This window comes from Caloenas nicobarica, chromosome 4 (genome assembly GCF_036013445.1).
Source record: "Caloenas nicobarica isolate bCalNic1 chromosome 4, bCalNic1.hap1, whole genome shotgun sequence".
Lineage (NCBI taxonomy): Eukaryota > Metazoa > Chordata > Aves > Columbiformes > Columbidae > Caloenas > Caloenas nicobarica.
This window is the reverse complement of record NC_088248.1, coordinates 39,422,271-39,439,609: the sequence shown is the minus strand read 5'-3', so window position 1 is coordinate 39,439,609 and position 17,339 is coordinate 39,422,271. Positions and strand designations below refer to the sequence as shown.

At 38.2% G+C, this 17,339-nt stretch overlaps 1 protein-coding gene across 7 annotated transcripts in view; it reads right to left on the bottom strand.

Moving 5' to 3' along the window:
* Positions 1-17,339, bottom strand: part of CLCN3 (chloride voltage-gated channel 3) — a 71,617-nt gene that overhangs the window by 7,693 nt on the left and 46,585 nt on the right. For all 7 annotated transcript variants that reach the window (XR_010606095.1, XM_065633352.1, XM_065633346.1 and 4 more), the window contains 8 exons: positions 16,754-16,853; positions 14,318-14,505; positions 13,525-13,647; positions 11,988-12,194; positions 9,163-9,243; positions 7,338-7,883; positions 3,125-3,311; positions 1,289-1,687 (listed from right to left, as the gene is read on the bottom strand). Coding sequence is in view for 6 of the 7 variants with exons in the window: in XM_065633352.1 (XP_065489424.1) it covers positions 1,289-1,687; positions 3,125-3,311; positions 7,338-7,883; positions 9,163-9,243; positions 11,988-12,194; positions 13,525-13,647; positions 14,318-14,505; positions 16,754-16,853 (1,831 nt within the window). In the remaining variant the exon portion in view is untranslated. The remainder of the gene's footprint in view (positions 1-1,288; positions 1,688-3,124; positions 3,312-7,337; positions 7,884-9,162; positions 9,244-11,987; positions 12,195-13,524; positions 13,648-14,317; positions 14,506-16,753; positions 16,854-17,339) is intronic.

The window sequence follows — 17,339 nt, the reverse complement described above, 5'->3', positions numbered from 1 at the left end:
TGTTGGTTTGAAACTAAAGAACTGATTTCTGATCACTCTGAAAATCCTGTCTTCTTGCTATATGAATTTATTTAAGTTTTTCTAACTAGATCCTCTTCATGTCTTTATCACCTTGGTGACATCAGCATCCCTCCCTGTGCCCTGAACTCTTTCACACAATGACTCTACTAAGCTGGCCAAAATCCACGACTAAGCAACTCGCACTGTGCACTCTCAGCAGCTGAAATGAGTCTTACCAGTGAATGTGTATTGTCAGAAGAACGTTGTGCTATTCCCCTGCTTACTCTTAAAGTAAATGCAAACTTAAAACAGTTTCATGTCTATAATAATTTCCAAGTTTTGGACATTTCTATACATCCTACATAATGTAATACCATAGTATACACAGTATTAAGACCACAGGCAAAAGTTTTACTGAAGTAAACAGTGTTGTGTTTGTGTCACAAAACATTTTTTTAAAAAGTTTCAAGAGACATTTGTGTCTCTTTCTCAAGTGTCTTTGGTAGAGATACTTGTCAATGTACAAATGTATGAATTACAAAAAAAAAGTAGTTTAAGATGCAACTTCACTGATTTCATGCACCAAATGTTACAGTTTTGTAACACTGACTTACACAATACTGATTTTTTCCTTTGGTTATGATAGTATCCTCAAAAAACACAGAATTTTTCTTGCCAGTGCCCAAAGCATTGTCACAAGTATCACATAAGTCCTAAGACTCGCCTGGAGAAAAAGGGCCCAAACGGGGCCTGTGTGCTCCTGCACCCAGGGCCAAATGCCCCATTACAGAAACAAATCGAAAAACAGAAAACTAAAATAATTAATATTTTACTTATCTCTCCACAATACAATCTTGTTAAAACAACCGTAAATAACATACTGTCAGAGAGAAGTACAATATATGTTTAAAAATGCCTTGGATAGTAATTCTCACAGAATCCTTCTATTCTAAAATGAGAATTACTCAATTTTGAAGAAGAATGTTAGTGTAGCATGACTTGAAGAAAAGAGACACCAGCAAAAGCCTTAAACCAAACAAAAATACTGGACTAGATGATGTTTTGGTCTACTTCAGTACGACAACTCTCATTTTTATGACAAAGAGACAAAAATTTTCTCCACTTCAGAGCCTCGTACTGAAGATAATTATATACTTCAATAAAGGAACAGACAGCCTGTGCGAGGAACCTGAAATAAGTCTTGAAATACAAAGAGTAAACTCTGGTTTAAGTTATAAAATCAATTTAACTTGGCATATATAATCATGCAATACTTGCAGATAATTACCTATTGCAATAGTTAAATCTCTTCGTAGAGCAAAGCCCACTAGTCTCTGCGATTCTTTCGACATAATAACAGGAAAACCATTATAGCTGGTTTCGTTGATCAAGTTTTCTATGTCTTCAACTGTCATATTATCCTGCGTCAGAACTGCTAAAGGTGGATCGCTTCTTCGAGGTCTCATAACATCAGCAGCCAGTGTTGTGTGAGTAAATTCTTCCTTTGCATCCAAGAAAGGATACCCATTCAGTCGGATGTGGGCCTCGTAGATGCCTTCCCTACCAAAGGCGTCTCCTACCCACTTACTGGTCATGACTGCGGCCATGAGGGGCACAATATATTCCAGCCCTCCTGTTAGCTCAAAGACAATAACTACCAGAGACACAGTCATCCTTGTCACACCACCTGGCGAGAAAAATGGTAGATAAGAATGAATTTCGATAATAACAAATAATAATGGATTTAGAATTTCCTGCCTTCCTGTTGCGAACTACAAACACAACTTTGCCATTGGAGGTCATCTAACAAACATTCTGTATAATACAAAGAGAAGTAGACACAAAAAAACCCAACCAAAACAAAACCCACATCAACCAACCAAAACAAAACCAAAAAAACAAACCACAAAACACAAAACTTTTAGAATTAAAAGTGAGCTTTAGGGAAAATTCTTGGAAAGACAATAAAGGGATTTTAAAAATACGTGAAGTTCATTCATGTAAGCTAAGAATACAAGTATGTATTTCTCCTTACCACACCTAGGTTAAAAATACTGAGAAATGCAAGGAAAACCGCTAAGATAAGAATTTGGAAAAAAGAATGGAATTAATGCAGGGAAGTCACAGGTAGCAATTCAACTGCTGTGCTGTCCAAAGGATAAGGAATTTAATGAATTCCTGTAGCTGAAATCATAAAAGCTAAAGAGAATTCTGAGCTGGTGAAAAGGAATCTCTGTCTTGTACAATGGGAGAAGACTGGAATTATATTTCTCTTTCGTTAGTATTCAAGATGTTTTTTTCTGCCAAGGTTTCTGATGCTGTATCTTCACTCAATAAAAGAGTACGATCTTTCTTTCAATGCTTTCAAAAGGTATTCAAGTTGATCTAGTAAAAGAGGAAACAATCTCTCCAGAAAATAAATTCATACTACTAGTTTATTTGGTCACTCAAATGTACTTTTCCTTAAGGAAGAGGTCTACTTTTTTTTTTTCAGAATCTGTACTAATAACTTTTAATTTCTAAGGCAATGAAGTTATAAGCTAGGGCAAGACAAGACCTTCAAAAACCCTCTCCTAGTTCAGGTGCCCAACTTAAGCCTCTTTCCATGAAGCTGATTTTCAACAGTTTGTAAATCAGGCTTGTTAAAAATACCTCAAGCTGGACCCCTCAAATAATTAGACACTTCTGAAAGTTTTGTTTGGATTATTAATTTCAAGAACAGTTTTTGCAGTTCATGTAGACGTGGCAGCTGATCACGTCACCTTCTTGTGATAATTTCAACAGTACTTGACTCTGCAAATCCTCTCCTTTATACATTTCAAGAAACTGATTTTTCTAACTGATGTAGTAATGACACCTCTTGATAACAAAAAGAGAAAGCAAACGCTCCTACTTAAATTCTTCTTTTTCTCATCATATAGTCGATTTAAATTTCACATGTTATTTCTCAGATCATAATAATCTGACAGTCTTGTGTAGAGATACGAATCTGTTATTCCGAAGAGAGAGAAATCCACATAAAAAGGTATTCCAAAACTGCACATGTTTTTATCTCCGTTTTTAATTGATGTTTTGGCAACATAAAAGAAATCAGATACGTATTTACTTTGTTATCTTTAGTTACCTAAGCATGCAGCAGCACCAACCATGGCATAAAGACCAGGTGTAATACAGTCAGCTCCAACTTCACACCACTCCTTGAAAATGAACCAGTCATGATGGTAGTAAGCCAGCTGCTCCACTGCAATTCCTACAATCCTTCCTGCTATTGCTCCAATTGCCATACTAGGGATGAACAGCCCAGATGGAACCTGCAGCAGAAACAGAAGAACTGCTGTCACACTGATGGGAACATACCTGATGTATAGTTTTACATTTTTTTTTCCTCCAAAAGAGATGCAAATGCTCAAATTGTCATGTTAAAAATATGTAAATTGACATCGCGAGGTTAGTAAAACTTAGCACAATGCTATGGATACCTCTGATCAACCCAGTTAGCTGGATCCCTTTTAGGAGTGTGGTTGTATTTTACTGTATTCAAGAGCAAATCTATCACCATCATAGGACCACAAACTAGACTCAGTGCCAACAGCGCAATTCTTACCATATGTGTGCCCAATCTGAGCTGTGCTACTAGTACCAAAAGGTCTTCCTATTTCCCATCTCCCTTATTACTTCATGTTCTTATGAGTCAACATTTGCTTACTAAACAAGCTTTGCACAAAGGACTGCCTTCCCAAACTGCTTCCTAACACTGCTATACATTAGACAGCCAACTAAACAGGTGACTTTTAAAAGAGGCTTTGCTTATTATATTGCAGTTTCCCATACAAAGAAGTCTACACAGAATGATAAATACATTGAGAGAAAAAGGCAGGACAACTCTCATTGCAAAAAGTAGATAACACATTACTTAAAAAACCCCCACATTACTTAAAAAAGAAATACACACAAACAAACAAAATGTAGTTTTAGTTATTTAAACTTTTTCTGTTATTAACTAAAACCTGAAAAGGCCACACAGCCTTGCAATACCAACATGGCTTAACAGAATATTATTGCAAGTCTTGATTTCATCAGCAGCTTCATAAGGAGTGAGGGTGCACCTGAGAAACTGCTGTTGTGTATCTTTTCTCCTCCTTAGGAAGCTCATCTTCTTTCCAAAAAAACACACTGGTGTCTAAATGTCTCATTAAACTGGAAATGCCCATTGCTTCTCCTTACAGCAGCTGTTAGTATCTAAATATTTTCTACTGTGACTGAGGTACAGACCTGACTACAAATAAGTGGTGGAATTTTTACTTTTTGTCTAAATGCACCTAAACCCATCTTGTCAAAATAACTTCATTAAAAAACTGCACTCCTGGTGTAACAGGACACATACATTTTTTTCCACTGCACAGCTGTGAAATTTAAGTATTGTGCAATTCCAAACTATAGATTTTGCCATGGAATCCAACAGCTGGTGCAGAACTGTATTTCAGAATCTATTTCAATTATTATTATATTGCCAATATTTATGGTTGCAGAGATGATTTCTAACAGACAAACCAAGGACACACAAACATAGCAAACTTTGTGTTTGAAAGCCAGCAACAGTTTTGGGGAAAAAAGTTCACTAATCCTTTATTCCCATCTCAAATTACCTATCATTTCAATGTCGATAAGAGGCAACTATTCAATGCTATCATTTTAGCATATTATCCAAATTGTGTGTTTATACCACTACTGTTATTTCCCACAATTAATCATACATCTAAACCCTTTTCTAACTGTTAATTTTTCTTTTTCCTGAGTAAAATTATTTATTGGCAATCAGCTCAGTAGCATTCTGAAAAAATAACATTTTAGATACTAAAGCAATTAAATAAAATTCTCAGAAACTGCCTGAGATTATAGTCTGCTACAGTGGTGTGCCACAGAAATTCAGTGTCCACATGGAAATTACATCCAAACTGTTTCTGGTCCTTTGTTAACATAACTTTTTAATGCATATGGCTCCTTCTCTTCTTTCCATGATTACAAGTCTAACCATAATTATGATTTTACAGCTGCATTTGTCTGCATAAGCCTCTGAATCACAAGTCACAAAGTGAAGAGGAACCTTCACTGAGAAGGAGCAAGGAAAGAAAGTTATGCTGTACCTCATCTAAGCTTTCTTCTCCAGTGCATGCCAGCCTAACCCAAGTTATACTACAGAGGAAATTATTTGTTCTGTGGCACATCTATCATCTTTGAAATGAGCAAGGAATCAGGATATGGGTGCAACTTTCCACTTCTTTGGTAGTGCAGCTGCACACCAGTCAGGTTCTGAGGCAAACCTGTAATCCCACTCCAGATGTTGATCATCAGCATTTAGGCACAGTAACGAGTCTACTGACAAGAAGCAGTACAGTATATGTACAAAAACCTGAAAGAAAAACCAAAACAAACCAACCACACAGTGCCCTATCAGCTTCCTGGTGGTCCTCGTCTGCGGCAGCAGGAGCAGCAGCAATCTGCACGTCCCACTGGCCCCAGCCAAGGGCCCTTGCTCACCTCCCAGGGAAACAGTTCCTGTGGGGCTGCATGTGTCTCCACAGGAACACACCTGGAGAGCCCAGAGGATCCTTAATAACGATTTCAATTACAAAGTAGGTTGGTTTTTTTTTTTAATTTTGAATTTTCTCCTCCTTTCATAGAAATAAAGCATAAAATGCAAGCAAATGTAACATTGAAGTGACATCCCCCCTTCTCCAAATACTGGCTGACATTCTAACCAGCCATATGCTTTAAAGTTTCAGAGAAATGTGTATGTAACAGAGTCCCACCAAAGACAGCACCAGGACTCCTTGCCTGTTTCCAAAGTGATAAAATATATTCTTACAACGTCACAAAAATACTTCCACAAAATTGCAGATGCTGAAGTTAGGAGAAAATGAACCAAACCCAAATGAAGTGTAAGCTCTACTCTTCTGTAATCAAAGTGTGATCCTGTGGTGACAATCCCATGAGAAACAGTCAGATGCACACGAACCGATGAATGGTAAGAAATGTTGTGATGCTTAGAAGGGCAGAGCCCTTGATATAAGCGAAACACAGTAAGTGAATATAATAGACTGGAGTGGTCATGTTATAGAATAATGTCTGAAATTTTGACCTACGGAAGACTAGCATTTAAAATATAAGGAATGGATTTCTCTTACCCATCAATATATGGAAAATAACTTCAAATAACAGACTGCAACATCTTCTAAAATATCAACAAGTGAGGAACACAACACGATATTGTTCTATCAATTACAGAACGACAGAATGGCTGAGGTTGGACGTGACCACTCCAGACTGTCTGAAGCAACATCTCTGCGCAAGCAGGGTCAACTACAGCAGGTTACCCGGGATTGCATCCAGTCAGGTTTTGAGTATTTCCAAGCATGGAGACTTCACAAGTTCTCTGGACAACCTATTCCAGTGTCCAGCCACCCTCACAGTAAAGAAGTGTTTTCTTACGCATGCAGTTACATGGAACAGCCATGTAGACTGAAAAGTTAAAGTCAGTTTAAACACAAATCCTGCTTAGGGAACTTTCTACAATATGTTTGTGTTAAGACATGTTTGATAATGATGTAGTTGCAAAAAACTATGAAGGGAGCCTGACAAGACAGAAAATGATGAAGGCATGACAGGTATATGCCATTCACAAAATGGCCACAGCTTGGAGAGAAGCTGAAGAGAGCTCCAAAACAGATGTACAAAATGACCAGGAAAAACAAAAATTACACTGCTTGGTAATGGAGAAGAAATTCCCACTACACTCACATGAACAAAGCCCGCTTTCTAGTCTTGACATGCAATACTGGAAATTTCAGGAAAGAAATCATCATCTGCTCCTTTTGACAGTCTGCAGTAATTACATTTATGTGATAAATGAGAGAGGGGATTGAAAAAAACCAAACCTACAAGTTGCTCAAGAAATAGTGTCTTTTCTTCTTCCGTGTAACATGACTAGGGAACCTGAGTAGTTTTGTTTGAACTCAGCTCTTGGAAATTTTGGAATCATCCTTGTTGCTGAATCAGGCCATACAAACAGCCATCCACCCACACAGTTACTGTTCCCTATTGAATTTAGCACATGTTCCTATTCAGCTGAACAAAGGGCTAGTTTGAATTTAATTAAACTTAATATTGTTTTCTACAAGACTTGCTTGATAATCAACAGTAAAAAGATCTTTTTATAAAAGAACTCCACATTAAAAAAAAATCTATAAACAAAGCTGCTAGCTTTGAGAGATGGGAAATGAGAAAGGCAATAATTAAATCATCACAACAGATGATGCCACCACTGCATTCACACTTACCTTGATACCAAAGGTGAAGACTGTCATGATTATTTTAAATATGAGTGCTAAACACAACTGCCATATAGCTGAATAGACTCCAGTGCCTGCTGGACGGTCAGGAATATCATCTACTATTTTGCTTGCATTCATATCATTTCTGTAGTCACAGAGAGAGGAGGATTCTAACGGCCCACAGTCTGTGAAGAGCTCTTTAATAAGCTCACTGGTGTTTAGCCTTGTATATGGATTAGGAAATGCAATGACAGCTGTTATTGCTGCGACAATAATAACCTCCAGGACAGGATACTTCCCAAATTTCGTAGATTTGCGGCGACGACACCACGCGATGTTTGCTCGGATGAAAAACGCTCCCCAGAGCCCACCAAATACTCCCAGAAGAATAAAAGGAAGCAGTTCAAAAAGGTACCAAGGAGTGTGATATTCCACGTAAAAAAGAACTAGGCGGCTATTACCAAAAGGATTGATGGACCTTAAAACAAATGCAGCTACTAAAGCAGCAAAAAATGATCTCCATAAAGTTTTCAGGGGGAAATAGTAACTGACCTGCAAAAGGCAAAACATGAGAATTATTAGTGATTCAATTAAACATGCTGGGAAGACTGTTTTATGCACGTTACAGTACTGCTGCTCACATGGTACATGCTAAAAAAACGCACTCCTAGGGTATCAGTGTTACTTGTATCACTTGGAGCAATGGCTCTCCAGCACATGCTACATTTTTAAAAAGCTCTACAAGTCATACTTAGATCAGTTTTAAAGTCAACATTAAAGCAGTATTGAAACTACTGCTGTTTTAAAACTGCTCATAAATAATGCATGGTAATTTATGTTTAAAAGCTTCTCTGTAAGTATCTCTTTCTAGCATTCATAAGAACCAGACAGTGTACTAGCTGCTCTCTCGGGTTTCCTGCTAATACTGTTTCACCTCCCTTCAGCCAACATTTAAATGTTTCAGGCAGAAGTGTTATTTTTATGAAGTATTGCTAAAAGGTAAAAAAAAAAAAAAATCCTCAAAACAGAACATGCCATTTCATGCTTAAGCCCCACATTGCCTGATTTGAATTTCAATTTCAATAGTCGTCTTCTGAGGCTTTTTGGGGCAACAAAAGAATTCCTCAAAATCCCCTAATGATACAGCGAAATTATACACAAAAGAATATTTTGCTTCCTTTTTTCAACTCAGATGGTTAGATTTTTAGATTCTTTAAAAACGCTAATGACCTAAATAACATTCTTATGTATTTTGAAAACGACTAATGAAAACTGATTTAATATGAGACATTTACTGGAGAACAGAGTTTGGTTGCCTTGGAGACCAGTTTTACAGTATATATGTCTTTTTAACAATTAACGTATTCAATTGTGTTTAGTGTTCGAATCTTTAAGAAATGTCTAAAAACTTGCTTCACAAAACTGTCAAATAGGTTTCTACAGCCTCTTGCAAAATGAAAAAGAAAGCTCCCTGTTCATTTTGGGGGTTTTATTTGTTTGGTTGTTGTTTAGGTTTGGTTTTGGTTTGTTTTTTCAGAATACACTCCTAGAGTGAAAAACTATATCTCTATCTGTATGTAAACTGTAATTATTAACTGACTCAGCTCTTCTCCAGAAAAATGTAACAGAATAAAGCAAGGCTGACATTCATCCAAAGAAAAGAAAAAAATATCTGTGGCAGTTTGCTGATAACAGGACTCTAGACTTTGAAATGTAGGTCCAAAAATAATTTCCTTCTTAGAAAAGACTCCACAGCTTAAAGGAGTCTGAGATTATTCATGCTAAGAGATTCTTTTTAATATCTATCCTTCAGTGCCATCTCTTGACATACCTCCTCCAGACTGAAAAGGACTCCACCAATTGGCGCACCAAAGGCTACAGATACTCCTGCTGCTGAGGCAGCTGACAACACCTGGAAAAGAACAATGGTGAGGGGTTTATTTGCAGTCTGTGATATGCTTTAAACATGAACAACAAAATCTCATTACAGTTATCAGTTTCTTCTATGTTGCTATCAAGGACACACAGACTTGCTAAGAGAAAAGTGTCAAGTGAAGTGTATCAGGATGCTCGTAAGATGTGGCCAGTGGTGGCAGCAACCACTGAACAGGTACTAGCCATGATGAAGCCAAGGACGCTGCTGAAAGCCCCTCCAGCAAAGCACCCGAAGGAGACTGTGGTGCAGTATGAAACTGCTGGTATCTCATTTCCAATGAACTGTAGTAAGCTTTTTCTGTGCTTGAGCAGGCAATTCCGCTGTGTCGTGAGTCAAGCAAGAGAGGCAGAAGACCAGCTTTGCTGAACAGGGAACAGCTCGTGGAGCTCAAGAGGAAAAAGAAATTGTACGATCTCTGGAAGCAAGGTCAGGCTTCGCAAGAAGATCACACGGCTGTGGTTCATATATGCAAGGAGACGACAAAAAAGCTCAATTACAGTTGAAACTGGCCAGTGTTGTGCTGGATAACAAGAAAGGCTTTTCTAAGTATGTTAACAGCAAGAAGTAGTCTAACGAAAACACTGGACCTATATTTGTTGAAGATGGTCATCTGACTAATAAGGATGAGGAAGAAGCAGAGGCATTCAATGCAGTTTTTGCCTCGGTCTTTAATAATACTGACAGACCTTGGGCTGCCCAGTCCTCTGAGTCAGAGGACCACAAGCGTGGAAACAGTGACTTTCCGTTTGTGGACACTGAAATTGTAAGGGAGTAGCTGAATCAGCTGAATGTTCGCAAGTCCACGGGGCCTGATGGGACTCACCCCAGTAGTCTTCAAGCAAAAACCCGCAAAAGATCTGAGGTGAACTGAGATTGAAGGAGAGATTAAGAGGAACTGATGCAACAGCTGGTCCTACAGCATCATGGATGAATTATGTTCAATATATGAGGATGATTAAAGTGTGTGTTGTTATAACAATATTGGATGAATTCCTTGCAGGAACACTGACCTCAGGTAGTAGCCCTTACATACCTATGGAAGAAAATACACAGAGAAACTCAAAGAATTATTACATTATTCTGAGATGAGCAGCTGAACCACAGGAGTTAAATGATTTAAGAATACACAGCTTTGAAATAGGAAGTGAACCCGAATTTCCCATGTTCTGCAGTCTCCTAGAAGTACAGAAGTTGAGCCACAGAACCGAAGCCCAGCTGGGACGATACCCTTTTTTATTTTACAATACGAAAATTTTATTGAATTAATAAGAGTGTTAAAACTTGCTACTCTCTCTGACAGTAACTGCCTTCGTTAGCATAGCTCTCTCTACTGGGTTTACGTGACAAGGTTTTGTTAGCGGGGGGGTGCAGGGGTGGCTTCTGTGAGAAGACACCAGAGGCTGCCCCATATCCAGCAGAGCCAGATCCAAACGGCTCCAAAATGGACCCGCTGCTGCCCCTAGCTGAGCCAGTCAGGGATGCTGGTGGTGCCTCTGTGATAAGATACTTAAGAAAGGCAAAAACACTGCACAGCAGCTGGGAAAGAGAAAAACATGAGCGAAACAGCCCTGCAGACACCAAGGTCAGTGAAGAAGGAGGGCAGGAGGTGCTTCAGGTGCCAGAGCAGATTCCCCTGCAGCCCGTGGTGCAGACCATGGTGATGCCACCTGTCCCCCTGCAGCCCATGGAGGTCCATGGTGGAGCAGAGATCCACCTGCAGCCCGGGGAAGACCCCAAGTCGGAGCAGGTGGATGTGCCCTAAAGGAAGCTGCAGCCCGTGGAGAGCCCATGACAGAGCAGGCTCCTGGCAGGAGCCACGGTCTGTGGAAAGGGGCCCAGGCAGGAGCCCGTTTTCTGGCACGAACTGCAGTCTGTAGGGGATCCAGGCTGAGGCAGTCTGTTCCTGAAGGACTGCACCCTGTGGAAATGGACCCACGCTGAAGGAGCTTGTGAAAGACTTGTCTCCCATGGGAGGGACCCCTTGCTGGAGGGGGGAAGAGTGTGAGGAGGAAGGAGCAGCAGAGACATAGTGTTACAAAGTGACCGCAGCCCCATTCCCCATCCCATAGAAGAGTCAGGAGTGAAGTTGAGCCTGGGAAGAAGGGGGAGCAGAGGCACGGTGGTTTTAGTTTTGTTTTTATTTCTCACTATCCTACTCTGTTATTAATTGGCAATAAAGTAATCTTCCTCAAGTCTAGTCTGTTTTGCCTGCGACAGTAATCGGTGAGTGATCTCTCTGTCTTTATCTTGACATATGAGCTTTTCATCTTACTTTCTCCTGGTATCTTACTGAGGAGGAGGGGTGAGAGAGCAGCTTGGTGGGCACCACAGCTAATCCACCACACTCACTAACAACAACTAACTGAAATAGAGCAGAAACCCTGTTGTCACCAACCCTTTTCCAGGAATATTTTGTTCACGGATTCAAAAGTCTGCTGTTGTCCTCACAACTGAAGACACCCATCATTACCAAAACGTAGAGCAAAGCCCAGAAAGCATTTAAGTAAAATCAAACAGTTTCTGAGGTGGGAGAAGTGCAAACTTACTCTGACACAGAAACAATTTACCTTGGAGAATGCTAAGGATAATTAATACATTGTTTTTAACACAATAAATAACTGTTGATAATCGAAGCCTCAACACTGTCTGAGAGAACAAATATTGTCTTTTAAATGTTTGGATATTGAATACATCCTAGAAATGCTTTTACAAGAGCTTACCTCTCTTTTTTTAGCTTCATTCGTGCTGTATTTTGGAAAGAGGTAGGAAAAAATATTCCCACAGCAGCAGGCAACATGTACCAAGGGACCCTCTTTTCCTAAACTCAAACCTGATGCGACAGCCAAGACTAAAGTAATTGTTTTTATCATCAAAGTCCACTTCCCCAGGTAACCTCTGATGATGAAGCCACTCAAAATGGTTTTTATCTGGAAGGAAAAGAAACAATACCTGTTACTGTATTCTGCTTTCTTCAGAAAACAGTTCATGTTATCATTTTAGCTGCATAAGTTCAAAAACAGCCTTTGCAAATGACTAACTTTATCACACTTTAAATTGTTCAGATTGCTACACTAAGTCCATTTGGTTGCCAGAGGCTTTCACTTGGAACTTACTCTGAAACACTGGACAATAACATACAACAACATTATCAACTATATTTAGTAGAAAATTAATCTGCAGCAGCTTCTGAGACTGCATTCATTGGTTTATGATGTAAATTGTCAAGTGAAAGTCAGAAAACTCCCAAACGAAAAATAAACCTGCAAAAACTATACTCAAGGTCATCTACTGTAGCAAAATCACATTTGCACCAATTTCACCCCTCTTGGTTTTCTCCTTGTTTTACCATCTCTACATAAAACTTTAACAGTAGATTCCTTGGCATAAAGATGGAAAAGATCAGCCTTTTCCACTAGAAAAGATGTGTCACTCACCTAAGGTATTACTTTGCCTACCAGCACCATATTAGCCTAGAAAATATGCTCATATATAGGAAATAATATAGTTATCATAGAAAAGGACAACATGTCTATAAATAGGATGTACACAAAACACTGGGCAGTTGTGTCTGGAAAATAAAGGTCAGCTAAATTTGGAAAGCTATTCAAGATGAAATCTTGTCTGGAATAATGGCACAGAACTACTCCGGACTTGGAATTCAGAGGCAGGATTTCTCCTTCAACTTCTACAACACACATACATAAAGAAGTATTTACAGAATGACTGGAGAAGTGAGACTCGCCAGTCTTTGACTTTCGGTTTTTCCCTCCCATTCTGTGTACAGCAGCAGACAGCAATTGTAAAACCAATGAGGTTTTGAGGCTACTACACATTTTACTTTGTGACTGTCTGATGGTTTGTGCTTGTTAAGGCAATTAAAGCCAGTGCAACAAAAGACCAATTGCTGTATCAAAGGACCTCTGTCAATGAACCACTGATTTCTCATCACTGCAGGGAGGGGGGGATTGAGGGGAGGTTTGGCAATCACTCTACAGAAGTTTACTCTCCTAAGCTGAGCGCTTCCTCAAAAAGTAGTTCAACCAGAAGCGGGCAGCAAAATCTACAAACTCAGGGGATTCTCTGAAATTCTCAGCAATGAATTAGCACAATTACATTATTTGTATTTGAATACTTGTATTAATGGATTTCACCAAAGTCACAGGGCGCTCCCTCTTGGATTCACCTGATCATGAAAGGCAGCAGGAATTTTCACATTAATATGAAACATCTGTAATGTACGTATTAGCTAGACCTCACCTCAGGTATCCCTGAGCCACAGGCGTAGGGAGCAAATACCTTCACCAGAGAAACTGCTAAGAAGGCAAAGCTCAAAGCCCAGAAAATGTACATTATGTAGTTCATTATGTATGAACCTGGACCCTAAAAGCAAAAACAAGCAAGCAAAAAGTCAGAATATAAATTTGATATAGGAGCAAAATCACTACTTAAAATAACCCAGGAGTACTCTTGCTGCAAGTATGCACACATTTTGCGGGATGGTAATTACTACCAAGCCAAAAGAGAGTTTTGTTTGAAAAGCATAAAGTCATGACACCCACAAATCAGCAAAGACTAGGTTATACAAGGTATAAAGTGTTCTAACACTTTATCTTATAAAGAAAAAATAAACATAGCATAGGTATTTTTTAATAGCTATTACCTCCTAAAATCTACTGAATACTGAGTAAATCTTCTTCAAAAATTTTGTGGTGGAAAAATAAACCAAATCTATGCTTAGTTATCGGAGAACACCACCATTTACATTTTTATTTTGTTATGTAGAAGTATGATGATGAACAGAAATTCTCATGTTATTAACCATTCTGTACTCTCATAACTTCCTCACACCTGCAACATTCCAAACCCTCTTGCAGTGCATTAAATGCATATTTATTACAGTATTACCTATTAATCAATTAAAATGCTGAAAAATGGAATTGACAGTACAACCCAAATCCATGTTTAGTAACCTAAACTTAAGACCATTATTTTCTTTCCATGTTCAGTCGAGCCGTTGAGCAAGATCACCACAGAATGGGCACATACTTACTTCTGCTTGCCCAATTATTAGTTCTGCCCATGTTTTCCACTGCGGACATTTATCTCTCTCTTCAAATGTGGTCTCATTTGAACCCCAACAACACTGTTCATGGTTAAACCACAAAGCACTAAGGCAAATGCCTTCCTTTAAGTCAGTCATCCAGTCAGCAGCGATGTCAATTAAGCCCGCCAGTGCCCCTGTTGGAGAAACAGGTTTGTATTAATATTCTGGTAAATAGAAATAACGCACACAGCTAAAATGATTAAATGTGCTGGTATTAATTGATATCAATTGAAATTATGGAAAACTTAAAGAAATATACATTTAAAATATTATTGATTTCCAGGAATATATCCTATTTGCAATATGGTAAGATCAGTATTTGCTGAAGAATCTAGTACCATGTATAGTTCCCAAGTTAAATGTATCTTTTTTTTTTTCCTATGCCATAGTTCTTTAGCAGTCCACTGAAAACTAAGGAGTTAAGAGTCAAAAGACGACTGATACATTTTTGTGACAGAAAAGACAATAGACCTTCTGACAAAACTACCTTGCCATGCTTCAGAGAGCTCATGAGCTATTCTACTATGTTTTGTACAGAACAGTACAGTAAAAACTCATTCTTACCTTGCCAACAGCAGTTTTCAAACAACATAAATAAAACACCAAATAAATGCTGATGACATTCCCATAATCCATGTACAAAATAACTTAATTGTGTAACATGGCAAGTACTTAAAACTCCTGTTGCAGGTAACAAACAGTAGAGATACAGAACAGTTCACAAACTCAAACCTTAAGAAGGATTCTGTGTTGTAAATGCATGCAGAAAACTTGCTGAAGAGTCCTCAAAAAACAGGCCTTACATGGGGAATTGCTTCATAGGATTTTTTAAAAAATCCTTTTTTTGACTAAAGCAAAATAGCTTTTCACAGTAGCAGTATACCGAAAAACTATTAATACTTCTAAAGTAAGTATTTTTGTGAATATGTACAACTGTTAGTTATAATTTATTATTTTTTAAGTATTAATCACCACTAGAAATAGCTGTCTAGAGACAGACACAGTTTACTTGTCTAAGTTGCTGGTAGAGAATTACCTCTGATTTTCTAATTTATATTCACTAATCTTGACAGACCCTCAGTTTGGGATCCTGGGCCAAAGTCAAAGGCAGTATTTCACCAGAACAAAATTTCAACCAAACTAATTAAAATATGGACACAAAAGATCTCCCTGTGACTGAAATCCATGTTGCACTATTTAAGATTCACTAGACACATACAACAGAAAGCAACCGAAACTGAAAAAGCCAGGAATGTCCACGACCAGAACGTGCTTGCTTTTTTTCTCAGAAACACAGTAAAGCAATTACAATATACATAGCAGCTTGTGGGGGTGGAAACACAACACTGCACGTTCCCACCCAAATTATCACAAGCAATTTCTGGTAATTATACACTCCCAGTTTGTACATTCAGAGGTATATAAACATGCTACAGACTTTGCATATAGATTAATTTATATGTGATTTGTGAAAGTGATTATGTATATAAGTAGTAATTATACAGTTACCATGCCTTTTTAGCAGGCATAGCCATACTCTGCAACTAATCCAATTTTCCTTGCATTTAATCTAAGATCTCTATTTGAAATACTGTTTTGGAAAAACTGGGCACTAAGTTTGTTACTTCTCACTCCTGCACCTTTCGGCCACTCCAAACTATGCTGTTAGAAAGCAACACTGCTTGACAGTGGGGCCACAAACTATCAGCCAATTTTAGCTGTAAAACTCATCCTAAAATATATCGAAAAGAAAAGATAGAGTTGAAGTAGAGGCCAACAAACTCCACCTGTTAAAGCTAATATTTTCTGTGTAACAACCTCTAGAAAGGTATGACACAAACATATAGCTAGACTTTGCTCATGTATAAACACATCCTTTACAAGGAAGTGTGTTTACCAGAACTATACATACACCAGACCTAACTTCTGGTTCATGTGGAATAAACTAATGGGTTCAGTAAAATTCCTAGGAAACAAACAAACAATTGACAGCAGAAAAAACACCTAGCAGAATCAATTAACACACTTTCACAAAAAATTCTACAGGAAAACAAGGCAAATTTAACAGAAAGAGAAAACAGCAATTTAAATCACAGGATTAAAGAACATCGATAATTTAGTAGGTGGAAGTCCAATAACTGAGAAACTCTCACTAAATTCAGTCAGGACTTTGTTTTCCATTTGAATAGTAAACCCTTCCCTCAAAATGCTAAAGCCTGTAAATCAAAAGAGTCAGAGTCAACCCTTTCCTTCCCTCATGGAACTCTGGCCATGGTCTGAACCAGCTCTCATCCAGGTTGGTGGATAACACACAAACGAAAAGTATAGTAACTATACTTGCTGACAAACATTAAGAAAGAAATCCTCTGTTTTTTAATTTACCTGATGCCAAACCAGTTAGCGTGACTACTAGCCATCCTGACCACGCATCGTACAAACTTTTTGTCATCTCCCATGCTGACTCTTTCTTCTTGCTGTTAATCTGCAAAGAGAAATCATCATGTATACTTGTACGTGTTTCTATAATATGAATAGGAGGAAAAAAGTAAGTATGATGTACAAACTGCATGACACAAGCTGCAGGCAAATATACCTTCTCTTTAAACTACGAGCATTCTCCTCGTATCAGTGCTTTACATCAATAAATTACCTTGATTATTGAGACATCAAACAACTGACAGAGGAAGGTAAAATTTGCTTAATTTAAAGAACCAAAATCGAAGAAAGCATTACTAGGATAAATGAATACTTTCTATGATACACATCTAAAACTGTAATTGGAAAAATTATTTCTGTCCCAAATCTTAAATTATTTTTTGTTGAACCTCAAACAAACTCCTGGTGTACTACTAATAAGCTATTCCATAAAATTCAAATTCCTAAACTTCTATTTTAAATATAAATGTATTTCATCTTTAGACTAAACACTACATGAAAATAAAACAAAAACTGGACAACTACCCTGTAA